The sequence below is a fragment of the Felis catus genome, chromosome A3 (assembly GCF_018350175.1).
Source record: "Felis catus isolate Fca126 chromosome A3, F.catus_Fca126_mat1.0, whole genome shotgun sequence".
In the NCBI taxonomy this organism is placed as follows: Eukaryota; Metazoa; Chordata; class Mammalia; order Carnivora; family Felidae; genus Felis; species Felis catus.
In genome coordinates, this window is record NC_058370.1 from 10,624,709 (window position 1) to 10,650,082 (window position 25,374).

Consider the following 25,374-nt stretch of genomic DNA (forward strand, 5'->3'; position numbering starts at 1 on the left):
CCGTGCTCGGCAATGGCCCCAAAGCCTCCATATAGTCTCTGAAATTTAAAAAATGTGTAATAACCTTCCAGGCGAAGTTCACGTGGAGAAGTCCAGGCTGTTCCTGACCTTCAGCTGGTAACCCTGGCCCCCGGCCACCCGGGCCTCAGGCGGAGTTGGGGGTCCCAGCAAAACATTGCAAAACAGGAAAAAATCTAAGGACACAAAAATAAAAGTGATGTGGCAGCAGAAACAGGGTTGCCATGGCTCTGAGCGACTGGCCACTTCTGGGCGGGATCCAATGTTTTGGAAGGTTCCCCCACATGACACAGGGTTTTGGAATTTTTCAGCTGGTAAATCTTTCTGAATTCAGGCCCCTGGCCCCAGCCAAGGAGCTCCCTGGCTCTCTGTGTCCTGCGGGGGTGTCTCTTGGAACCCTGCCTGCATCGGATTACTCAGCTTTGAGACTTAAATTGTTTGAAGAGAATTTTGTGTTTTGTTTTGCTGGACGATGTTCTTGGAACAGTCTGATGGCAGAGGCTCCCATCACCTGTTGAGAGGGCAAATTGATTTTTTAGAAAGGAGGCGTGGGTGGTGGGGCTCCCTCTTCCCCCACTGAGTCATCACATCCTAATATGAGTCACTTTATTACTTGGAGGTTCCCGAAGGTTGTATTTTGAGCTTTGTTTAATAAATATACATGCACATGCTTAAAATAAAATTCTTCTGCTAAATTAAGCATCTTTCCACGAATTAGTATCCTAGAAACATTGGAACCACCTTAAAGCAGGCCTCTCCTCCTGCCACCTGTTTTTCTCCACGGGTTTGGTTTTGCCCAGTGTAGCCACTTTCTGAAACAATAGACCTGGTGTGGGAGTCTCTCTAGCTCGGGCTTCCCTCTGGGAAAGGTCAGACTCCAGGCTGGGCTGGGGCATGACTAAGTCTCTGCGGACCTTTGCCCTCGGTGACTCACGTCCACAGTGGCCTCGGCCCCCTGGGCTGGATCCCACCGCTTAGGCACAGCTGGCCGGGACGCAAAACTTGCCTCCAAAGCCAGAGGCCGGGTCGCTGCCCCAAAGCCCCGCTAGAGACCGAGCAAACAGTCTCGCTTTCGGTCCCTTGCATGTCAGGACAGGCTTTGGGGTGAAAGAATCCTGTATCCGGCAGTTCATTCAGTGGAAGCCTTTGAAAGACGACACAGACAAGGGAGTTTTCTAGCTCCCTTGGGTCCAAGCTTTTCCACCATTAGAAACGGTCCTCGATGCCAGTAGACCTGTGTGTGAATTGCAGTCAGCAGGCTGGAGTCTCCCCCTGCACCCCGACCCCTCTCCCCCCTGCAAGAAAGTTCACAGTATCTTGTGGTAATTAACACCCTTTCGTATTTTTTTTCTACATTTTTGGTTTCATGCTCTTTTTACAAAATAAAAATTGTTTATGTTTAAAGTCTAGGCAGGCCAGATCTTGGATCTTCCAGCGGACTTGGCCCGAAGCCTGGATAGGCCCCCTGTTTTGTGCTTGGGACTCAGTTTCCCCATCTTTAAAATGGGGTTTGTGTCAGGTCTTTCAGCAGCGAAAGGAGATCAAGGATCTCCAAGTGTCAGGCACATAGTAGGTGCTCAGAAAGTGTCACCTGACCTTGCACGTGCCCCCTGGGAGCTCAATTGACTGCACATGGAGCCAGGACGGCAGGGCTGTGTTGGTTTCTCGTCTTGAGAGTAAGAGTCGTTGGGGGGCACGGGTTGAGTTTCTCCTCTTGCCCCCCAGGCCATCCGACACCTGCTGTCGTGGCCTCACAGAGGAACTGGGGGGAGCTTGACTGATGGCCGCTCCCTGCCCCCGTCTGCCAGAGCTCGTGGGTGGGGGGCTGAGTCCCAAACCCCCACTTCCTGGTTCCCAGGGCACGGGGCTGGATACAGCTCATCACTGAGAAGAGGCGCCCTGCAGTCCAGCCTCTGTGGCAAACGACCCAGCAGTGCCCTTTCAGCCTCGCCACTCCCCAGGTATTTACCGAACACCCTACTGTGCGCAGGTTCTGAGCCAGCCCTGGGGATGCACGACAGATGAGGTCCCTGCTCTCAGGGGGCGGACAGTCCCAAACTTGTTTATGAGGGGGGGAAAGTGCTCTGAAGACAGCGCCACCAGGCCATAGGAGCGAGGCAGAGGGCTCAGACGGGGATACATGGAGGAGGCTCAGTTAAATTCAGATCTCAGTCAACACATTTCTTTAGTATGAGCATGTCCCCTGCAGTGGCACAGGGCTTGGCAATACTTGTAGTAAAAAAAACATTAGCTGTTTGCAGGAAATCGAATTGAACTGGACGTCCTACATTTTTATCTGTTAAATCTGGGAACCCGGGGGGGGTGATCAGGGAAGGCTTCCCTGAGGAGGTGGCTTTGAGCAGAGGCCTCGAGCAGAAAAGAGGGAGCTGCACCGACCTATTGGAAGCGGGTCTCAGGCAGAAATAGCCGCCCAGTGCCGTAGTCCCAGCCTGGGGATGAGCCTGGGGTGTTTGAGGAAGTGAAAGCAGGCCAGGCCGCGGGTGCAGCCTGAGAGCAGGGGGAGTCTGACACCGACCGAGCCTGGAGAGGTCTCTGGGGCGGGGCGGGCGGGGGGGAGACGTGGTTAGATCATGCCAGGGTTTGTAGGCATGGAGGAGGATTTGGGATTTTATTACAACATAAAAACCGGTAGCTCTTGTCCTAAGCGGGGGAGGGACGTGATCTAATTTAGCTCGTTAAGATGGTTCTGGCAATCTGGAAGAATGCATGGACTCAGGGGTTGGGGGGCGCAAGCAGAAGGTGCTGCAAGCCCCCAGTGAAGTTGTCCGGGGGGGCGGGTGGGGGGGGACGGAGGGGCTGAGCCCGCCGAAAAGGTGCTGGGACATCAGGAGAAGCAGGATGCTGGGAATCAACGCATTTCCTCTCCACCCCGCCCCCCCCCCCCCCCCGCAGATGCATTTGGGCATTGCAGATGCATTGCGGGTGGGCGACATCCTAAGCTGTGGGACACTCCTGATCCCCAGCCCCCATCTGCTCGGCTCGTGCAGCCCCCACACCCAGGGAGCACACATTTTTCTCGTTCGCAGTCGTGAAAAGAGCAGACTGGAATGACTTCAGCCATCTTCATTTAGCTAATTTTTAAAACGCAGGGCCAGGACTGGGACGCATCACGCGTGGTTTCCTAACACAAACTGACACTTTGATTTCCTCCACATTTGCCTCGAGCCCAGTGGAGTGCTCACGGCCTGAGTGAGGACGGATTCGCTTTTTTCCTTCTGAAAGCTCCCTTCTTTCTCCTTCGAGTGCTGACAGGAGCCCGTGGCTCATCCGGGCTGACTGCTAAGACGCCGGCCCGGACCCGATGCCAGCCGTCCAGCTCCCTGGCACTTTGGGCCCGGGAGCCATCTGCAAAGCGGACAGTAAACCACCTGCAGGGTAGTGGCCGCCGGTCCACGGATGCGCTGGCTACCGGGTCCTGTGCCTCTGGCACAACGGCCCGCCTACCGCGCAGGCTGACCCGTCGATTGAACCAGGCACCCCCTCCACCCCGTGTTTGTTTAGTTCTTGCAGAGTCCTGCTAAGTCTTCTTTAGGCCTAACCCCTTTGCCCAAAGAACCTGGCTCTCTTTGCTCTTCCCCTCTGAGTAAGACTTGGAAGGGCCCCTTCGTGCTGGCTGCCAGTCCCTGTTAATTTAGGACGGGGAAGTTTGCCCAGACATCTGCGCAAGGGACCGGAGTCCTCACTTCGTCTCGGCCCGGAGCAGCAGAAGCGACCTTGGTCATCTCGGGCCTCTTCTGTTCTGGGCAGGGTTTCCCAGGGTCCCAGACCTGGGGTCTGGGTCGGGGGGGTGGATTGGAGAGCATCTGGTGTCTCCTAGGTCTGACTCTGGGGACAAAGAATTGGCCGATCATCTTGACCCGAGTGCTCTGGTTGCGTGGGATTCCGTGTCTGCGCTGTTATTCTGGGTGCCTCCCCCCCCCCCCACCACTCAGTTCACGAAAAGGATTCTTCGCAAAGGGCTTGGTGATCGCTTTGGGGGGTCTCTTCGCTGGAGAGGCCAGCGGTGTGTCTGTGGGCCAAGCCCTAGGGAATCCTGAGGTCGCTCTGTGCATTTATTCCGCTGGTGTTTACCGAGCACTCATGGCGGGCCGGACGTGGCAGTGCTGGGACGGAGCAGAGAACAAGACAGGTGCGTGGTACCCCTCCCGGAAGCCCACGGCCTAGCAGGGGAGAGAGAGAGAACCAACAGGCTGAGAAAATGAGGTCAGAGGATGGGAGGCGGGAGCAGAAAATGAAAGAGGGTGGGGACAGGTCCAGGGGGAGCTCCTGAGCGGGGCTGGAAAGCTGGGAAGAACTGGTCTGAGTGAGGCCCGCAGGAGAGCGAGTGTGGTTGTTGCGGGGGGCCGGGGGGGGGGGGGTGGGGGGGGATGGAGAAGGCCAGTGGGCCTGGAGGGAAGCTGAAGAAGGAGGCAGGGTCCCTGTCCCAGGAGAGGTGAAGAACCATGGGTCCTCCCTTCTGAGCTCTCGTGGGCCTATGGGGAGCAGGGAGGCATGCATGGCTCATGTCCTGGTCCCAGCAACCTGCTCAGGGCCTGCCCCGCGGTAGGAGCTCGCTCATTGTTAGTGGTCCATGCCTGGCTTCCGTCTGAGACGGTGGCCCCAGAGGGCTCCTGGGAGACAGGCTAGTCAACATACAATTGCCATATACTTGTCCATAAGAGAAAAGCTCTATCTTAAGAAATACTGAAAAATGCACGCGGTGTATTTCCACCCCGTTCTTTGAATGGCGTTCTAGAAGACGTGCGTGTCTCAGCTTGTCCATCCGGTCCGGTCTCAGGGGTGTAACCTCGTGGGCAGTGTGGGGCACGCATTCTCTGGTCTCTAGTACTTAACGATTCCTGCTTTTTAACGTAACGGGCACGTTTCCAGGGCAGAGGATACGATCATGCCTATTCTGAGTGCCGCCCGGTGTTCCTATACCTAATCTACGTGATACCGCCCCCCCCACCCCCAGGATGGAGGGCCCATAATTGCTTCAGCCCCCTATCAACGAATACTTTCTGTGGCCATTTTATTTCTTCACAATGAGAGTTGTGATGCAATACTATGACCCAACGAACCGGGACACCCACCAGAACCCTTGGGTCAAGATCATCGGCTGGTTCTTTCTCCCCAGGGTCAGACCTAGGAGACACCAAATTCTAAAATAATAATGATGGCTAATCCTCACTATGGGCTGAGCATTTTGCTAAGGACTTTACATAGAATCTGTTTGAATTTTTGCCAAGTCTTTGAAGCTGGTGAATGAGCTTTCCCTGTGCTTAGGAGGAAACTGAGGCACGGAGAGGTCAAGCTGTCACTCCAGAGGCCACGCAGTGAGGAAATAGCAGTGACTGAACTTGAACCTGGAGAGAGTGAGCTCAGGCCGAGAGAGCCCTGCCAGCATTTACTGTGTGTTCCTCTGCCTCCTGGGAGCTCAATTCAGAGGATGGGATTACTGTGTCCTCTTGGTGAAACCTCAGGACTTGTGTGCTAGGGGACTCGGGGGCGGGGGGAAGGAAAGATGAGCCCAGGGAAGTGGTCTTGAGGTGTTTTGCAAATCACACCCTTCCCGTAGAGACCAGCTCCCTTGAGCGTGCCTTCTGTGTGCTACCTAAAATTGAGGACAGCAGGGTCAGCTTCCAGGTCCTGTTGGGGACACGTCTGTTCAGGGCCCAGGGTAGATTCCCCTTGAGATGCACAACCAGGCTGGACTCCCGAAGCTGCCCTCTGATGCCCAAAAGGAAGAGGCCAGGCCCCTGGGTTTGGCTCATGATTCAGGTTTTGGTTTCTCACTTCTGGGAGCTCTCTGCCCTTTGAAAATTTAGGTAATGGTGAAAAGACCCATCTGAGAGGCAAGAAGTCAGGCATCACGTACACCCGCTTTCTGTAACGGGCACTGTCCCTTTGTGAATTCCCTCCACCCATGCCCGCAGGCAAGAATATTTATAATTTATAATGACAAGCCAAGAAATGTGTATTATTTTCTGGTTAAAATACGCTTGTGGTTCCCCCCCCCCCCCAATAGTACATTGTGTAGAACATATGCACGCAGTGACAAGACAGTATTTAAATAATACGTTGCCACCGGCCATAATAATCATGCTCACCAATGTCTGTTGAACACTTATTCTGTGCTGTGTGTCTGTCTAGGAACAAACCAATGAGGTATAGGTACTGTGATTGTCCCCATATTTTGGATAAGAGGCAGAGAGAGGTAGAGTGTCTTATCCAAGCCCACATAGCTAATTGGGCCACTGGGCCTGCAGGGTATTAGGTTAAAAAACCTCTAATTAGGTGCTGCCACGTCAAAAGGAGATTTCCCCTAAAAATGCAAGAATTGCTAGCTGAGTCTGTCTGCCCTGGAGTTCAAGGTTTGCAGGAATAAAGGGGACAGCACCGTGGTGCCACAGAGGACTGTGTTTTGGCCACAGAAGGTGCCCGGGATGGCTCGGGTTACAGCGGACGTGTAGCTGAAGGTTTGGCAGGCTTTTCTCCCGACCTGCCGCCCAGAGCCAGGCTGCATGGGGCCTGCCCAGGCCAGGGGTGAGGACACAGGCCATCTTGCTGCAGAAGCCTCCGAGGGCAAGTGCTGCCTGGCGGGTCCTGTTTGCCCTGGCCGGAGCGCAGGAAGGTGGCTGGAAGGACGGAGGGTTTTTGAGCGAGTGGCCGTATAGGGACATCCCTCCGCGGCCCAGCTTGTGGACACACAGGGGCTCTCCTGGACACGTGGTTGTGATTCTGAAGAGAAGAGAAGGTCAAGTCCTTGGGGCAAGGGGCCTGGGGCCCCGGGGGAGGGAAAGCCAGGTGTTTTCCTGTCCTGACAGCCAGGGGGGCCCTTGCTCTGGGTGGGTGAGGGGGTACGGCAGCAGAGAAAGGCACTGACCTATCTTGGGCGATGGTGTTTTCTGGACAAAATGTGCAGTCTTGGGGGAGAACCTCAGATACAGCGCAGTGGAGGGGCTTCTGCAGATAGCTGACCGTCCTCCTCCCCATGGTGTGGGAGGCGGCTCCTGTCCCTCTCAGAGGCCCTCAGGGTGGGGGCATAGAAGGTAAAGGAGAGGTGGGGGGTGGGGAGCCGGGAGGAGGCCCTGTCTGAAGAGGCCGCACCCTGTGTGGGTGCCCAGGACGCCCAGGACAGTCAGATCTTCTGAATTTTTTTTTTTTTTATAAGAGCAAAGTCTGCATTTTTAGGTGAAATCTCATTTTGAATTTTTTCTTAACGTTGGTTTATTTTTGAGAGAGAGAAAGAGACAGGGCGAGCGGGGGAGGGGCAGAGAGAGAGAGAAGAAGACAGAATCGGAAGCAGGCTCCAGGCTCCGAGCTGTCAGCACTGAGCCCGACGCGGGGCTCGAACCCACAAACCGCAAAACCGTGACCTGAGCTGCAGTCGGATGCTCAACCACCTGAGCCACCCAGGCGCCCCTGAGGTCTCATTTTGAAATGGCAGCAGCTAATTCAAAAAACTCGAAGCCACCGGACAGGTCACAAAACAGGCCTGGTCTCTAGGGTGAGGCCAACGATTCTTTAAAAAATACAGAAATTGTGGTAAAATATGTGTTACCCTAATATTGATGATTGGAGCCATTTGTAAGCATATAATTCAGTGGCATTAAATACGTTCAGTATATTGTACCATCACCACTCACGGTCACCACGACCAATTTTCAGAACATTCTGGAATTTCAAAACAGAAACTCTGTACCCGTCAAGTAATAACCGCCCCCTCCCCCTGAGCCTCTGGAGACCTGCCTTCTGCTCTCTGTCTCTATGAATCTGCCTATTCTGTGTACTTGGTGCAAGTGGGATCATATCACTTGTCCTTCTGGGTTGGGCCTGTGTCACTTAGCATTATGTGTCCGGGGTCTGTCCGCGTCATTGCGTGTGCCGGAATTCGCTTCCTTTCCGAGGCTGGGTGCCATTCTGCTGGACGTATGTACCCCACCCCGTTCAGCCATGCATCTGTCGAGGGACCTCTGCCTTCTCGGAAGAGGCGTTCTGCCCCAGCACATACTGGATAGTGATTGTAATTTATGGCACTCTCTTAATTCCGGCTGTGCTGACAGATGGCTGAGCACGGGGGTACGGGATGAGGAGGGCGCGACATCTGAGGTTGTCCTGGAGAGAGAATGGGGGAGGCAGGTGCACGGTCTCATGGTGACAGAGGGGGTGAGGGTTGCCTGGGGTGCCATGGGGGCTGTGGCTTGGGTTTCCTGGGAGGGACTGCAGCCGATTCTGGAAACATGAGCCCCCTGGAATGCCTGCCCAGTGTCCTTCACTGTCCTGGCAGAGAAGTTGCTTGGGCACAGGGATCTGAAACCACACCATGTCGACAGGTAAGGAGCACTGGTTCTAAGGGTCAGCTGCTTGGGCTCAAATCTGGCTTCCCCAACCGGTAGCTGTGCCTCCTTGGGCCACTGCTTTTGCCTCTCTGTGCCTGGTGTCCTCACCTATCAAAACCCCAGACCTGCGGCATGGGGTTGCTGTATGCGTTAGACAAGTCCATACCTGCGAGGTGTTTTGAGGGGGTGCTTTGCATATAGATTGTGCTCGTAACCAATAGCTGCCACTTCTCCTGGGGGCGGGGTGGTCAAAGTGGTGCCTGGAGAGGCCGAAGCAGGTTGTGCAGGACCCTCGAGGCTGCTGCGCTTGCTCAGACCGTATCTGGAGGCCCAGGGGGAGGAGAGGGGGGCAGGGTTTGAGAAGATGGCCCTGAACCTTTGTGGTGGATGTGATCCTAGAAAGATCTTACCTTCATAGGACCCTCCGTCGGCCTCCCAGGAAGCTGGTCACCCTGTCTCGCTTGATAACCTGGGGCTTTTCTACTCGACCGCATCTCTCTCATTGCACTGCTCCTCTTGTTGCTTGAAGACTGTGATTTAGTGACTGCCCACCTCCTGCCTTTGGACAAACCCCCATTCCTTCCCTGGGCCTCACTTTCCCCGTCTGATGGTGTGGGGCTGGCTAATTTCTAAGGGTAGTTCCAAGCACCTGCGCCCTGGAGCGGAGCCTGGGTGGCTCAGTCGGCCGAGCGGCCAACTCCGGCTCACGTGATGATCCCACGGTTCGTGAGTTCGAGCCCCGCGTCGGGATCTGTGCTGACAGCTCGGAGCCCGGAGGCTGCTTCGGATTCTGTGTCTCCCTCTCTCTGCGCCCCTCCCCTGCTCATGCTCCATCTCTGTCTCTCAAGAATGAATAAATGTTAAGGAAAAAAAAAAAGACTTAAAAAAAAAAAACAGCCAACCAAGTACCTGTGCCCTGGAGTTCTATGGCTGTTAGTTGGTGGAGTTTTACTTATTAGGGATACCCACCAGAGATGGGGGAAAGGCTCCCTCTTGTTCCTCTTGGGTCCCTGGCCCAGGAGAAGAGACCCTACGAGAACCCCCTGCCTGGTGACGTGCTTTCACTGCACTGCCATTTTGTGCTTTGCCCTTCACTTGCTGGCGTGAGTGGGGAAGAGAGCTGGCTTGCCAGGCCCAGCTCAGTGCATCCTGATCACTTTTCCAACTACTTCTCCCTTTCCTCCCAATTATGAGACTCCTGAAAATGGTCCTTCCTTTTCAAAGTGGGTCAGAGTCATGCAGGGAAATGAGATGATTGGTGATAGAACTCAACTCAGCCAACGAGAGGCTAGAGCATCAACACATTATTGTTCGTTTCCTCCGTTAGTTTATTACTTAATCTTCTGACTTTGAGCTCACATTGCAGTTAGTAAACAAGAACGTTCTTTTTTTAAAAATGTTTATTTATTTTTGAAAGAGGGAGAGAGAGAGGGAGAGAGGGGGGAGAGAATCCCAAGCAGGCTTTGTGCTGTCGGCTCAGAGTCCCATGCAGGGCTCGATCTCATGAACGGTGGGATCGTGACCTGATCCTAAATCAAGAGTCAGGCGCTTAACTGACTGAGCCCCCCGGGCGCCCCAAGAATGCACTTTTGACAAGGACCATGCCCCATTTATAACCACCGCTGGGAGGGACATAGTTCTCTGGCGGATGATCTTTGACCTGTCTTTGCTAAAGGGATAAGAATTTTTTTCTGTCTAGTCCTCTCCCGAGCTTTTCCCCAGAAAAGTGCCCTGTCTTGATGACCTAACTTCAAATTCCTTGACATCCGTCCATCTGTCCTTTCTTGCTTTCTTTTGAGCGGTGGCTGATGCTAGCTGCCGCCACTTTGGAATGCTCAGACATGAGATGTTCATGGGCACTGCGATGTCTTGGGTGTTGGGGAGACGGCAGCAACTCTAACTTGGTCCCTCCCGTCATGGTGGGAGTTGGTACGTTGATTGCCTCTTCCTGTTCCCTTTTTGACATAAACCCATGTCTCCCTTAATCATTTCAGGAGTTGCATCTACTAGAACCGTAAGGTCAAGACTTGCAGACTTCATGGTTACAGAAGGCTCCAGCTAGTTCGTTGTCTACATGTTGTTAAGATTATCTACATTGCGTCGGCTTGGGTAGCAATCACAGGACCTTATTAATTAGTATTTTGGGAAATATGTTCTATACGAGGAAGTTCAAATAATGCTTAGAAACCACATTTCTTGGGGCAAACCTTGAGAACCGAGACATTATGGATTCAAATCTAACCCGTCACAGAAGATGTTAACAGTTGTGCTTAAACGGGAGAGGGCTTCCGTGGCCAAGTGTCGGGACGTGGTACTTACTCCAGCCCACCTCGGAGAGTTACACTGCACACAAGCAGATTAAAGGCTCTGAGAAGTCCTGCAGTAAAGAAACCCATTTGACATTGACTCAGCATTTTCCAAATGCTTATTAGCTTTAGAATTTGTTTCTGGTCCTCATAAACCCATTTAATATTCTTCAGAGCCAGCGTTCCACAAAACACCCTGGAAACACTTGTGGAAATGATTTGTTTCCGTCGAAAACTGCCCAATGGCCAATGTAGGTGGTCAGAAAAAGAAATCTGTTATTTGCGAATGCAGAGTTTTGTTTGGCCCAAGTTGTTGGCCCCAAACTGGAGAGCTAGTCTTCTTCTCCAGGGAAAGAGAGCTCACTCCTGAGAAAGACCTCTCATCGATGATTATAATGAGTCACGTTGAAACGTAGGCTGTTGACTGCAGAGTGTGGGGGGGGGGGTTGGGCTCCTGTCCCCCCTGTCCAAGGTTTCTCAAGCCAGGACATTGTTTGAGACAGAATATGCAAGCCACCTGTGTTCCCAGACGATCAAGAAGGCATGTCTGGGGCAGTCAGTGTTCTGTAATGGGGCCCCTGTGACAGTCTTGGCGTGTGGGACATTTTGGAAACAGGCTGTGGTTGCACAAAGCATACAGTACTATCTCTGTTTTAAAGAAAGATATACAGACATTCAAACACAGGGAAAATAACGGCACTGGGATGATGGGCGATTTCCGTTCTTTTCCTTGTTTTCTACTGTTGCCCAGTTTTCTACTGTCAGCGTGCATTCCATTTGGAAAGAGAAACATACGCACATGTACATAAGCCACGTATGTTCAAATAGACATGCCTACCGCAAACACACGGATGTCCCTTGCTGAAACGATATAACACGTAAACCAAGATAAATGTAAGGCGTGATGAGTTTTGGTCTTAAATCTTTGGCTTCTAGTAATTCCTTCAAAGTGTGTCTTTTTGAACTCTTTCCAGATGGGCAGCAAATTTGGGAAATGGAAGCCACGGTGGATAAAGACAAGAGCCAGCCTGTAAGCACATGGACGAGACGACTGAGCACCCTGTGTTCCCTCCCGCCTCCCTCGTGCTCTCTTTCCTTCTTTCTCTTCCCCCTCCTTCATCAAAGTCCCAGTGCTTTGGACCTAACGGGCACTCAGTAGGTACTGAATTGAGAAACAAATCGAGCAGTTTCTCGAGCACCAGACCCCCTGATTTGTAACTGTGCCATCATAATGCACTTGGATACAGCAAGTGGCAACCCTTTCTTTGCTGCAGCTAAAGAGCCCAGTTCCCCTTAAATAGCGTTTCGCCTGCAAACGTACAGAGTGTCTTGACTCCTGTAAGATGGGCTGGCTTGATGTGCTTGGGGCCTTGTGTAGGAATTTAGACACTGTTGCAGTTAACGGTGGCTCCTTCCTTCCAGAACATGCTTTTTGTTGAGATCCCTGAATATCGAAACAAGCACATCCGTGCATCGGTGAAGGTCAACTTCTACGTCATCAATGGGAAAAGAAAACGGAGTCAACCTCAGCACTTTACTTACCACCCAGGTAAGGAATCTTCTCCGAAGGCCCCTTTGGTGGTGAAAGGCAGCACGGGCGTGCGGTAAGGACACACGAGCTCTGCTTTCAGCTGGTTGACCTTGGGCAGGTGGCTCAACCTCTCTGAGCCTCCATTTCCTCATCTGTCAAGTGGCACCTTCCTTATAAGATTTACAGAAGTCAAATGCACGTGAAGCGCTCAGCACGGCGCACGGTAAGCGGGTATGAACGACCTTAACAAATGTTACTGTGAATATTTTTCTTCGGGAGGGCAGAGTAGGAGAGAGGCACGTGGGGACTTGTTCAACAGAAGGGTGCAAAGCTGGCGCCCCCTGTCCGTGTCTTAGATCTGATCATGATTGGGTAAGCGAACGTGGCCGGAAACCTGCAGACTCTTGACAGTAGGTGGTCACCCGTGGCCACCTAGAGCTCCTGGGTGGACAGCCGGCCAGGACGTCTCATTCCCACAAAGCACCACTGTCAGAAGACGAGTGACAAGGGCCATGTTGCGTTCATTCGTTTGTCCAGAAAATATCCAAGGGCCCCACACTGTGGTTGGCTTGGAGACACCGTCGTGAACAAAACGTAAAAAGCCCCACCCTCGTTGGAGCTCGTGTTCAAATGGGGGATTCCGATAAAGGATAATACCGATCACAGGAGATTCAGAGAGTGGGTCATATGGATATTATTGACACGGCAGATTATAACCAGGGCTGCAGAAATGGCCTGCATGCCTCCCAAGGCTGCCCCAGACCTATTAGCCACCTTTCCGGGATTGGGAGCGTGTAATCTGAGACTGTGGCAGTTTCGCACGGAGCCTCTGGGCTGCTGGAAGCATCAGACCAAGGGGGCTGTCCCAGTCGCCCAGGCTTGGCGGGGCTTGGCTTCGCTGGAGCGTGTCCACCGGTTTCCATGGCCCCTTTGGCCATTGGACCGTCCCAGGACTGACTTGACATGCAGCCAGTGGCGGTGGCCTTCAGGGCCCCCAAACTGGTGGGGGGGATCTCTGGGGAGGTTCTAGACCTCAGTTCAATGATCCTTATTGGCAGAGAGGTTTTCCATGGTGTTCTGCGGCCTTCCCACCTCGTGCTTGTGGTCAGGAGGCCTCCCTGGGCCTGGCGTTGGCACCCGCCTGTCCGAGCATGGCCTGAGCGAGAATTCAGTCCCCCAGGTCGGCCAGGGGCTGAAGCGCACGTCTTCGAAGGGCACCTTGGGAGACGATTCCTGGTTTGCTGCCGTTTGCTCTAGCTCCAGAACCTCCTTGCTGCCCTGCTCCCTGGCACCTGGCGGGTCCCCCCCTTGATGCCAGTCCTGTCACCACTTCATTCGATCCAGGGAGGGGACTGGTTCCTCAGCTCCTGGGGCTGGCAATGCTTTAGTAAAGGATTCTGGAGAAGCACAAGTTCCGGTGACCGCCCTAGGGAGGGAGAGGGACAGGAACTGCCACAATACCAATGGTGGGAAGACGATAATAGCGACAACAGTAAGCCTTGAGCACCTACTGTATACCGGCCACTGTGCTAAGTACTTTCCACACGTCTCAGTTCACCTTCCCCACAACCCCATGGGGTAGGTATGCTGGTTACTGTGACCGATGGGGAAACTGAGGCTCAGGCCAGCAGGTTTCCTTTCCCCCAGAATACTACAGAACTGAGGAGGTGGACCCCACCCCACTGTCCAGTCATTCCTGTTTCCAGAAAATATCTGAGTGTCGGTGGAGTGCAAGGCATCGTTTTTGGTGCTAGGGACGCAGCATTGAACAAAGCAGACCAAAAAAATCCTCCCGTTTGGGGAGCTGACAGTCTGGAGTGGGGGTGGTTCAGCTAACGATGGCACATGAAAGACACAGAGTATTCCGGGTGATACACGTTTCCGAGGACGACAAGCAGGGAAAGGCGGTGTGAACTGCGAGAGAAGGTGGAGGAGGGGGCTGGAGGGGACTGTAACGTTAAGCCTTCGTCCCTGAGCTCTGCCCCGGGGAAGAGCCTGCAAACACCCCGGGGCTGAGACGCACCTGCCAGCCGCCTTGCGACTCTCATCGCTCAGGGTAAAATTTTGGCTTCTGAGACAGGTACACAGGGAGGCTCTCGTCCGAGGCTGATAAATGACAGAGCCCAAGGGTCTGCTCCCACCTACGTGGCCGCCCAAGGCCGCGTCCCCAACCGCAGTCCACTAATCCCCCCCCCCCCCGTGCACCCCTGTGGCTCACTAAGAAGGTCCGCCCCCTGTGCTTCTCTCTCGCCCAGTCCCAGCTATCAAGACGGAGCCCACCGATGAATACGACCCCACCTTGATCTGCAGCCCGGCCCACGGGGGCCTGGGGAGCCAGCCTTACTACCCGCAGCACCCGATGGTGGCTGAGTCCCCCTCCTGCCTCGTGGCCACCATGGCGCCCTGCCAACAGTTCCGCTCGGGGCTCTCGTCCCCCGACGCCCGCTACCAGCAGCAGAACCCAGCGGCCGTCCTCTACCAGCGGAGCAAGAGCCTGAGCCCCAGCCTGCTGGGCTACCAGCAGCCGGCCCTCATGGCCGCCCCCCTGTCCCTGGCGGACGCCCACCGCTCCGTGCTGGTGCACGCCGGCTCCCAGGGCCAGAGCTCCAGCCTGCTGCACTCCTCTCCGGCCAACCAGCAGGCCTCGCCGGTGATCCACTACTCGCCCACCGGCCAGCAGCTGCGCTGCGGTGGCCACCAGGAATTCCAGCACATCATGTACTGCGAGAATTTCGCGCCCGGCACCGCCAGGCCCGGCCCGCCCCCCGCCAGTCAAGGTCAGAGGCTGAGCCCGGGGTCCTACCCCACGGTCATTCAGCAGCAGAATGCCACCAGCCAAAGAGCCGCCAAAAACGGACCCCCGGTCAGTGACCAAAAGGAAGTATTACCCGCAGGAGTGACAATTAAGCAGGAGCAGAATTTGGACCAGACCTACTTGGACGACGGTAAGATGCTTTGTTTTTCTCGTCGCCCGTAAGGACGGGGCCCCAGAGCATCCCCCACGCCCAGCAAGTTCTCTGTGTGGTCTGGGTATCTTCCTTCACCCCTTCGGGCCTCCGTGTCCTCCTCTTCCGTTGAAGGGGGTTGAGTAAGATAACCTTCAATGCCTCGCTCACCTGTGTGCAGGAATCCTTTCCCAGCAGGACTTTTGGGGTGGCTGCTTGGCGTTTTAGATGTTTCGCTACAACCACTGCAACAGAGAGAGCAAATGAGGGCAATTCTGGCCGAAGGAGTGTCCCCTGGGTCATGAACTGGGGTAGCTTGACCGCTTCCACTCTCTTTCCATTGCCGAGTTTAGGCCAAGAATAGACCAGCAGAAAGGAAGGAAGGCTAACCTTTTATTCCCGTGGAGGAAAAAAAAAGTCCTGCTTTATAGCCCTCTTTTGTGTATTTGGGGGAGGGGAGCGGGGAAAGGGAGGGAGCGAGCTCCCTGAAAAGTGGAACATGAATGGGGGGCTTGCAGGCAGGCTCCGGGCACATCTGTGCCATGTGCCAGAGGAACAGAGACGCGCATTGACAGGAGGGAAACAGTGGGCTTCCGTTGTGGTAGCCGGGCTGCTGGGGTGATTGGGCCAAAGGAAAAGAGGCAGGGAGGCTTTGTGTGAGTCTGTAGGTGCCCAAGTTTGTTGGAGGGGGGGGCGGGCGGTGGGCACAGCTGGAGGGTGGTCACGTCAGAGCGGCCGAGTGTGTGTGATGGTGATCTGTGATCTCAGGGACGAGGGGCTGGTTGTGCTAGGGACTCACCTGGGATCAGGACAGAGAGGGCGGGGCTGGCGCACAGCCTGGGGGGGGGGCGGGGCGCCAGAGGAAAGAAGACGGGCGGTGTGAGTTTCTTAGTAGAAAGAAAACCTATACCCCTGGCCGCCATCCACATCCCCTGATATACCCCGAAGCCTCAATTATTTAGGAAAATTTACTCTCAGGAACGCAGCCAAGCTGTAGGAAATAAGGCAGAAAGCTTCAAAATGGCCACAACGGTTATCATAAAACCCAGGTAGTAAGTATCAGCCTCTTCCTTGGCAGGAATTCTCTGGTGCTTACTCAGAGACTGTTGGCTTTTATTTTATGCAAAGCTTTGACAGTCTGGGGGATCTGGGGGATCTGGTTCTGGGACTTCTCATAGTTTCTACGTCCTCTCTCTAGTAACACTATTGATCAAGAACTTCCCCCCCAAACACATCAAGCAAAGATGTCCAGGGCCACTTAGTGTAAAGCCACGTGCCTGGCAAGGCTGACCTCAGGGTGTTGCTGTGTTAATAATTGATCTGTCTAATCCTGAATAATCAAACACAGGTTGAGTTAGAGTCACTGTGCTCGGTTTTCAAAAGGAGACCCGTGTGCAATCTGTCCTTGAACAGTTTACACCCCAAGTGGTTAAGATAAAATTCGGGTGCTTATTTGAAAGGGGTTTATCACATAGAAAACCCAGTTCGTGCAGAATGCCTAATGCGAGCGGGTAAGTGAAAGCTGTAACCAGACCTCTCTCCACGCATGCGCTTGGGGGTGTGTATCAGGGGTGAGGTGCTTTATAAATAAATGATGCCTGAGCAGGCACAGGTAACTTTCCCCAACTGACTCTGGGTCTGGTGTAGGTTCAGTCTCCCAGAGCTAGGAATGTGCCGGCCCCTCCCGTCTGCCCATCATCCCACGTGACAGACGAACCATGAAGATCTCTGTTAGAGACCGTGAGTTAGTCCGTGGCCTGGCTCTTGGGGACCTATCAGTGTCAAGGTGGTCATGATTCCCCTTCAAGGGTCCGTCGTGGCCCCAGACCCACACAGATGCTTCCTGCTTTCACAGAAGCCTGTGTTACAGACAAAGCAGCTGAGAGCAGAGACCCTTTAGGGCCTCCTAAGTGCCTTTCTGAACACAGGCAGGTTCAAAGTCATGGTGAAAGTGAGCTCTTGGCAGGTTAGTAACATGAGTCAGCTTTAAGGATATCTCAGAGAGCTGAGTGTGCTGAAATTGCTTCTCCTGATGGAGACTCTTCTTAAGTACTTTCTGCACAAGCCCAATCCCATAGGATTTTAGGAGATATTCTCTGAAATGAGGATTCTGAGGCTTAAAAAATTGAAAACATTCTGTAAAGCCAGGTTTTTTTTTTTGTTTAACTTGTCTACTGCAGGACTTCACAGAGCCTTTACTGCACTGATGGACATTGTAAATCTCTAAGGCGAAGGATATAGTACTTCCCAGAGTTTCTCACAGATAAGAGAGCGTGCAACCCCAGGGGGTGCTGTTCATATTACATTTTATTATACTCTCTGTGACTGGAATGTCTGGAGTTGTGCAACATGGCAGGCCTGGGACCCCCGTCCCCCGGCATTCTGGGAAAGTAACATGAAGGAATTTCAGAGTTCAGAAGCTCAGCACTGCTCCATCCCATATGCCTGCATTCATGCTTCTGAATTCTTTGGCTTGGCGTGGGATCAGAGCATGACAGGGCAATAGAATAATTTCTACCTGGGTGGCTCCCAAAAGGCCGCCAGGTGGCTGCTGGTGAGATGTTCAGTGCTTGAGCGGCATTGTCCCAAAGGCTGTGTGGAACCCACAGCCAGCCCTCCAGGGCGGAGGCCCCCGTGTGGCCAGTTGTGCCCAGTGTCAGCCCCACCGCTGTGGCTCCCAGGAAGAACTGCGTGCCGTTTTGTCTCCCAACCAGTCGAGACTTCAGACCCCTCCAACAGATCATTCTGGGCTCCACGGTTGGCTTTGTGGGTGTGGGACTCAGACTTCTCAGTTGATTTTGCGTTTATTTCTGACAGGCGGACCGGAACCCCCGGGTCATTTCTTTAGTCCGGTTGGGAGACATCCTAGGTTTGGAAGCTCCTTTTCTGTCCTTGTCGCCGATGACTCAAAGGGTCACCTTCCCCCCAAACACATACCTGACTGCGCGCACCGTGATGGCATGTGCTCCCGGGATTTCTCACGTGCCTCTCATTTGCCTTGGGGTTTTGGTGGAGCACACTTTCCTGGGAAACTTGGTGAGAGCTGGAGTTCAGGGCTTTGAGGGTCAGGGCAGGGTTCCTCGAGGTAGAGAAGGACTCGGGTCCAAAGGCAGAGGGGTCGTCTTTGAAGCTGGCCACGCCCCTGGAAGCCCCGGCGTGGGGTTACCTTCGCCTGACCCTCCGTGAATGACCCCGAGCGTCTCTGTCTGGGCGTCTCACCTGGCTGTGTCGTGTCGTGCCCTCTTTTCATCCCTCCCCCTCTCACGCTGCATTCCTGCGCATAGACAGTCTGTCTGGGCACCCTCCCCCCCTTTCCTTGGAACTCCGAAACGCGGTTCCTACTTTCCCCACTCCGAGCACTTGAGACCTTTTCAAAAAGTCTCATCTTGAACTGGCAAAAGAAGTGAAATTCCAGGGCAACACGCACCCGTGCTCCTCCCTCTCCCTGTGCTCCTCCCCCCGAACCGGGCGCTTTCTCTCAGTTCGTTCTGAAATGGATGCTTTGCACACACCCTCGCTTGTTTTTTTTCTCTGTCGTCTTGGTGCTTCCGTACCCAGTTCCTTGTTGGGAAGTCCCTGGTTTTACCTGGAAATCCGCAGCAGCGAATGAATTCTTCCTTCCTTCCCTTCCTCCCTCCTCCTATCTCCTCCCAGCCCTCCCTGCCTGTAAGCCTCCCTCCTTCCCGAGGTCCCCGCCATCCTGACCCTCCTGCCCTCCCTGCCCCCCGTGGGTACTGACTGGCCTGGAACTTGGTTACACAGGTAAAGTCCTTGCTCGCGTGGGGTAATTTTTGGGCAAAGGAGATAGACATTAGCAGGTGAGGGAATAAGCACATCTCAGATGGTGATAAAAGGCCATGGAGGAAATTGCACGAGGTTAGGAGCAGGAATGCGGCTGGAGGGGGGAGGTGTTGGCCCTCAGACGGAGAGAGCAGAGAGGCTGCTCTGGGGAGGTGGGAACAGCAGGTGGCAGCGGCTGTGAGGTCAGAGGAGTGGGCCAGCATCGGCGGGACTTTGGCAACGTGCCGTGGGATCTGATCTACCTTTTGGAAAGATCACTCTGGCTGCGTTTGAAAACCGGACCGCAGGGAGGCGAGAGGCGGCGAACAAGGGGCTTGCTTCATTTCCGACAAAGCCAGGTGGGAAGAGCGAGAATCCCACACAGCAGGCGGGTTATGGAGGGGTGGCGCATTCGACAGGAGGTCGCCTTCGGTGTCCTTTCGTCGTGCGACTCTTTAACATGTACCTGGAATTGTCAAAACGTGAGGAGTTCACCAGTAGTTGCTGCCCTGCCGCTGGCTGGAATGAAGGGTGGGCGGCTGCACCTTGTAAGCCGCCAGCAGGTGGGGAGGGTTTGTGCTGGGCGGGCCAGGCGAGGGGAGCTGTGCCACCGGCGACACGGTCCCCGCAGAACCGGGGGCTCTCAGGTCATCGGGCCATCTCACCGCAGGCTCCGGGGTGGCGACCCTGTGCCATCAGCCTCGACATTCAGCCACAGACGAGAGGACTGAGGGACGGGGGGAGGCTCGGGACTCCAAGGGGATCCTCGATCCCATTCTGGAAGGTCTTGGGGAGAAGGGACGTGGTCTCGGTGACCCTGGAGCCCCTGTCCGTGACTTGAGGGAACGACAGCTGGTGTTGCGTTCACGTTTGTGTTTCTCTCCGTAGAGAGAGCACAGAGCAGTCTGGTTTTGAATCTACTTCTCCGTTCTTCCCGTGAACTGTTTTCAAAAATCATTTATTGAAATACATTGAATGGATTGGAGTATCTCTCTACATGTTTACCCATTGACATATAGGCACGTGCGGAAATCAGTAGCGTACTTTGAACGTCACCAGCTGGGCCACCCACGTGACTACCACCCGGACCATGCCTGGCATGGAATCATGTTAGCACCCCAGAAGCCCCCGGGTGTCGCCCTCCTGTGTCCCCTCCACCTCCTATGTCCTGTCCTGCCTCCTAACCCCAGAGACTGGTTTTGACTTTCTGTGTAAAAAGAAGTCACACAGGGGTGCCCCTTTGTGCCTGGCTTCTTTGCATCAGCCACCGGCCCGTGAGATCCAGAGCTGCTGTTGGGGGTAGGTGGGGCTCATCCATGTCATTGTCGTGGACGATTGAGGGGACGTTGGACGTTGAGGGAACGTCCTGTAGTCTCTGCACCCACGTTTCTGCCGATGGACATTTAGGTTGTTTCCGGTCTTAGGGATAAACTTCTGCGAACGTTCTTGAATTCTTCCCTCGGTGCCCGCACATAAGGTGAGGAGTGGAGCCCTTGCCAGACAGTTTTCCTGAGTGGTTGTACCGCTTCACGCGCCCACAACGGGGCGCGGGTGTCTCACGCAGTTGTCTAAGTGTCTCCTGGGATGCGGCCTTGCTTCCGGCGAACGTGCCTGGCGATGGCGTGTCTGGGCCGCAGACCCAGGGCGCGGCAAGCTGGCTGGGTGTCAGCCACTGAAGCTCTCCGGACCTCTGTTTTCTCACTCGTGAAAACGATACCCCTTGCTCGGCTACTCCACCTGCCAAAGATGCATTCGGGTCTGAACTTGGAGTTGCCAGCCAAGGTCATAAGGCTCTCGAAAGCCGCTCCGCCACGGACAGTCGCTCCGCTGACCATAGTCCTGATGGGCATCGTGGCTCTGCTTCCCCTCCAGTTTCTGCCGGTGCCTTCTCCAGGCTTGCCCGTATTGTGGCCACTTTGGCCTTTTGTTCTTGTTTGTTTGACAAGAGTAATTTACGTGAAAAAGCAAGCAGGAAAGGCCCAGCTAGTCCCGAATTTCACTTCCCCAGCTGGCGGCTCCCTCCCTGCCCAGGGAAGGACGTGGCTGGGGTTGGGCAGGGGGGGGAGGTTGCTGGGCGGTTCAGTGGGTCAGGCTTCCGACTTCGGCTAAGGTCACGATCTCGCGGTCCGTGGGTTCGGGCCCCGCGTCGGGCTCTGTGCCGACAGCTTGGAGCCCGGAACCCGCTGCGGATTGTGTGTCTCCCTTTCTCTCTCTGCCCCTCCCCCGCTCATGCTCTGTCTCTCTCTCTCAAAAATAAATTAAAAAAAAATAAAGACAGACATGGTGGGGGAAGTGAGCATTGCTGGTCTCACGGTGGCAGCGGGTACCTTCCCGGCTACCCTGGGCCGAGCCCCTGGGGCACACTGGGAAGAGCCGACCACACCACATGGACTTCTCCGTGGAGGTGGTTGCTTTGGGCCGGCAGGCAGACTTGCAGCCCACTGCATAAACTGTGCGGTGCGGTAGGCGGCCTGCCCTCCTGCCTTCTGTCTTCCGTGTTTGGTCTTGTTTTAATCTTCCCCGTTGCCTTGTTCACGGCTGTCGGTATTTGCCCAGCGTGACTCCGTAGGACAGGAGACCCTGGCTCGAGGTGTCTCACTCACTTGTGAACCTTGGGCCGGTGTCTCCGCTTCCCTCTCTGTGGAGTGGAGATGATCCGCACTCCTCCCTCGTGCTCCTCCCTCGCGGGGGCCGCGCAGAGAGAATTGCGCGGGTACCTGTCACGTGCCTAGAACGGGTAGCTTGGTACAGAGTAACTGTCGGTAAATGTTAGCTGCCATTTCTGTTTGTGACCTTAGTGGGCTTCTTGGAGAATGTGGTTTACATTTCTTAAAAGTGTATTTGTGGCGGAGAATGAAACGTGGGCCGTTTCGGTCTTTGGAGAGGAGGACCCCTTAAAGCCCTGTCTCCCCACGGGGCGTGGGCTCAGGGGTCCCAACCCAAGCTTCCTTCTGGGGACCTGGGGATGTTTGTCTGTGTGAGATGGTGCCTCCCGCCCGGGGACCGCCCGGGAGGCCGGTGAGCGTGGCCCCTTCTGTGTCCCTCCCCCCTCCCCCCCACCCTACAGCAGAGCACGGACCAGTGGCCCAAGTTTTGCTGGTTGTTTTATTGGCCAAAGGAGTCCTTTTCAAAGGCTCTTTACCCAGAAGCCGGACATGCCAGTGCGTGAGAAACAGGCCAGGGAAGAAAGGACAGAGGGACGCGCAGGAAGGGAGAAAGGAGCCAAGGGTGACTGGCACAGCTTTGTTCAGCAGGTCAGGAATCTTTACTGGGGCTGCCCAGTGCCCACGGCAAGCCTGTGACAAAGCCGCTCCTGTTGGGAGAGGCGTGCAAAGCCCACGGATGGCCTGGTGCTGCCGGGAGTGGCCCGTGCGCCCGGCCGCCACATTGGCCCCGGGAGGGCTGGGTGAGACACAGGCGTCCTCTCTTCTGATGGAAGCCAAACAGAGTGGTTGCCTGGCCGGGCGGCCCAGAGGCCAAGGAGGGCCTGGAGGATCTGCTGCTTCCGTCGCAGAGTGGGGCTGTGCCATCCACCAGAACCAAAGCCAAGGCTGACTCACGCGGCCGCCTTCGGTGGGCACCAACGGAGTCCGGGCCCGGACTTGAGGTCCTCGGTCAGCATTCTCCTTAAAAGTTCATTTAAAGAGGTTTATCTTTTATGCAGGGAATGTGTTCACATGCTCGACAGACTAAAAGCCTGGGAAAAGGTGCATCCAGCGTAGCATGGTCTTGCCCCCACTTTTTCCCTGCCTCCTCTCCAACCTTCTAGAACAGCCTTTATCAGCCCTGTTTTCATCAGCAGCACCCTCTCCGGCCAGGATCCTTTCACAGTTCCTTCCTATCAGCACCCCCATGAAATGTCAGTCCCACGGAGACGCCGTATATCTGGTTATGCTCGGTGGCCCTTTGCGGTGCCCCTATCACAACATGTAAGACTTTTTCACTAAGAACTGATTTGGGCCCCCTTGGGAATGAACGCTGTAGAGTTTCTTTATGTAACCACAAGCAGGTGCAAGTACATCTTCCGGTTTTCCTCCTTCCTTCTACAAAATGTAGCAGATGGACCCCCCAGGTCTCCCAAGGATTGGGCGGGGAGGGGAGGGCCGGGGGGTTGCGCACCTGTCGCTTGCCGTGCGTAGGGGTGGGTATGTCAGAGGCTGGTTCTCAGGAATGGGAGGTCCGGTCTGAGGGTCCAGCCGTGATTTAGGGGCCTTTCGGCTGGAGCGTTTCTGGGGTTGCCCTGCCTGCCTTTCTTACTGGCCTTGCCACGTCACCCTTCTGTGACCTCACGGCCCCAACTCTGAGGGTTATTGTAAGAATGGTAAAGGGAGGCTCCTCGTGAGGAAGGCACTTTGGCCGGTGCCTAGTGTGCGTGGTAAGTGCTGTGGTTATCGATATACTTTCCCACCACCACCGCCACCACCGTCATCATCATCAACCCTGGGCCATTGCTATGGTCGGAATGTTTGGGCCCCCACAAAATTCATATGTTGAAGCCTAACCCCCAGGGTGATGCTATGAGGAGGTGTGGCCCTGGGAGGTGCTTAGGTCATGAGGGCGGAGCCTCCTAAATGGGATTGGTGCTCTTTTTTTTGTTTATTTATTTATTTTAGAGAGAGTGAGAGAGATCACAAGTGGGTGACGGGCAGAGAGAGTGAGGGGGGTGGGGAGAGAAGCCCAAGGAGGCTCCACGCTGTCAGCACAGAGCCTGACGAGGGGTTAGAGCTCATGAACCGCGAGGCCGTGACCTGAGCTGAAATCAAGAGTCGGATGCTTAACTGACCGAGCCACCCAGGCCTCCCAGGGATCGGTGCTCTTACAAAAGACCTCCCAGAACTCTGCCACGTGAGCTTATAGAGGAAGGCGCCTGTCTATGAGGAAGTGTGCCGAATCTGGTCGTGCTTGATCTTGAACTTCTCGACCTCCAGAACTGTGAGAAATATTTGTTGTTTGTAAACTACCCACTGGCGTTTTTTGTTCTCGCAGCCCCAACAGGCTAGGACAGCCAGGCAGGTAGTCGCTGTGGTGCTGGCCTTTGAAAAAGAGCCCTCAGGCTGCGTCGGCCTGGGTCCTTACTACCTTGCTAGGCCACTACCTGTTAATTCGCAAAGGACATTTAGAGTCTTTCTAGAAAATTCTAAAGTCCAGAAAACTGCTTGCCTGGAGAGGAGCCCGCAAAATTTGCATGAGCTACTGTTGGAAGATCTCTCGAGAGGAAGAGAGAGAGAGAGAGGGAGAGCGAGAGGGAGAGCGAACGTAGGTCTGTGTACCTCCCCCAGAAGAGGGAGCATCACAGTAGAGGCGATGAGGTATCTTTATTTTGCCCCTCGATATTTTCCCACCTTCCAAGAACCTCAAATTTCCAGCCGTGCCACTTAGCCATCCTTTTATCCCAAATGATGGGCACTTTGTGTTGCCAGCTTATGTAAATGTAAGGGGCCACCTTCCAGCTGACTCCAGACCCAGAAATGCTCAGCCATCTTTTTGAAATTCTGCAGCGCAGATGTTTCCAAAGGAACGCGCTCTTGCCTTTCGGGGTCAGAAGCTACCAAACCACAAGAAAGTCCGTCCTCAGACTGGCTGTGCACTCGGCCTGCGTTCCAGAGCCGCGTCTGACCCACAGAGAGCAGGCAGGGGCCCGCCAAGAGGACCAGGAGAGCCATCCCATGGCCCCACAGTCACCTCCCAGAACCCGCGCTTTTAACCGTTCTGAGTCATTTGCGCTGGCATCATTTCCACCTCCGCGTGAGGTTACTGTCTTGTGGTAACAAGCAGCTATCCTCGTGCAGGAATAAGGTGATCAGTTAAACAAGATTTGTGGGTAGGTCAGCACCCCAACCCGCTTCGAAATGCTCTTCTCTGCTTTCCTGCTCGCCAGCACAGAGCGCAGAAGTGTTGAGGCTCACTTCCTCCCTAGCCGGTGCGCTGGGCATGCCCAGACTTCGCTTCCTGCAGGATGATGAAGCAACGTGGTGACTGTTGTGAGCACAGGGATGTGGAGGCTCTTCGCTGGTCCCAGGCCCTAAGCTAAGATAGTCCAGGACTTTTGTATTGGGAAATACAAGACTTCACAGTATCAGCTCTAGCCCTAATTCGTTCCTCTCCCGAAAAATAGAACTTGAAAAGCGATTCAGTTCCTGGAGGCTCTGAGCTAGATGCGTGGGCGTTGAGCACATCTTCTTTCGACACTACCTTTTCCTCTCTCCTCCCTACCTTCTCCTCCATCGGTAAACCCATTTCCGGTAAATGTAGAGCTTTATTTGCCCCGGGGGCGGGGGGGGACCCTTTAGGGAAGAACCGTGGTTGTCCTCCACGCTGTAGACTTGACACGTGGATGCATCTTGTTTTTGTTGCCTTTCAGCATAGTTCTGGACTCTTGTCTTGCCCGGGGCCTGTCTGAGTTTATTTTAGCCCCAATCTCTTTTACTTTTCACCCTTGTAGGAAAAAAGAG

The 25,374-nt window shown here is 54.6% G+C and overlaps 1 protein-coding gene across 9 annotated transcripts in view; it reads left to right on the plus strand.

The window, feature by feature from the left end:
- Positions 1-25,374, plus strand: part of NFATC2 (nuclear factor of activated T cells 2) — a 158,727-nt gene that overhangs the window by 102,220 nt on the left and 31,133 nt on the right. For all 9 annotated transcript variants that reach the window (XM_023251100.2, XM_023251102.2, XM_023251098.2 and 6 more), the window contains exons 7-9: positions 11,641-11,696; positions 12,089-12,215; positions 14,453-15,142. In XM_023251100.2, the coding sequence (XP_023106868.1) occupies positions 11,641-11,696; positions 12,089-12,215; positions 14,453-15,142 (873 nt within the window). The remainder of the gene's footprint in view (positions 1-11,640; positions 11,697-12,088; positions 12,216-14,452; positions 15,143-25,374) is intronic.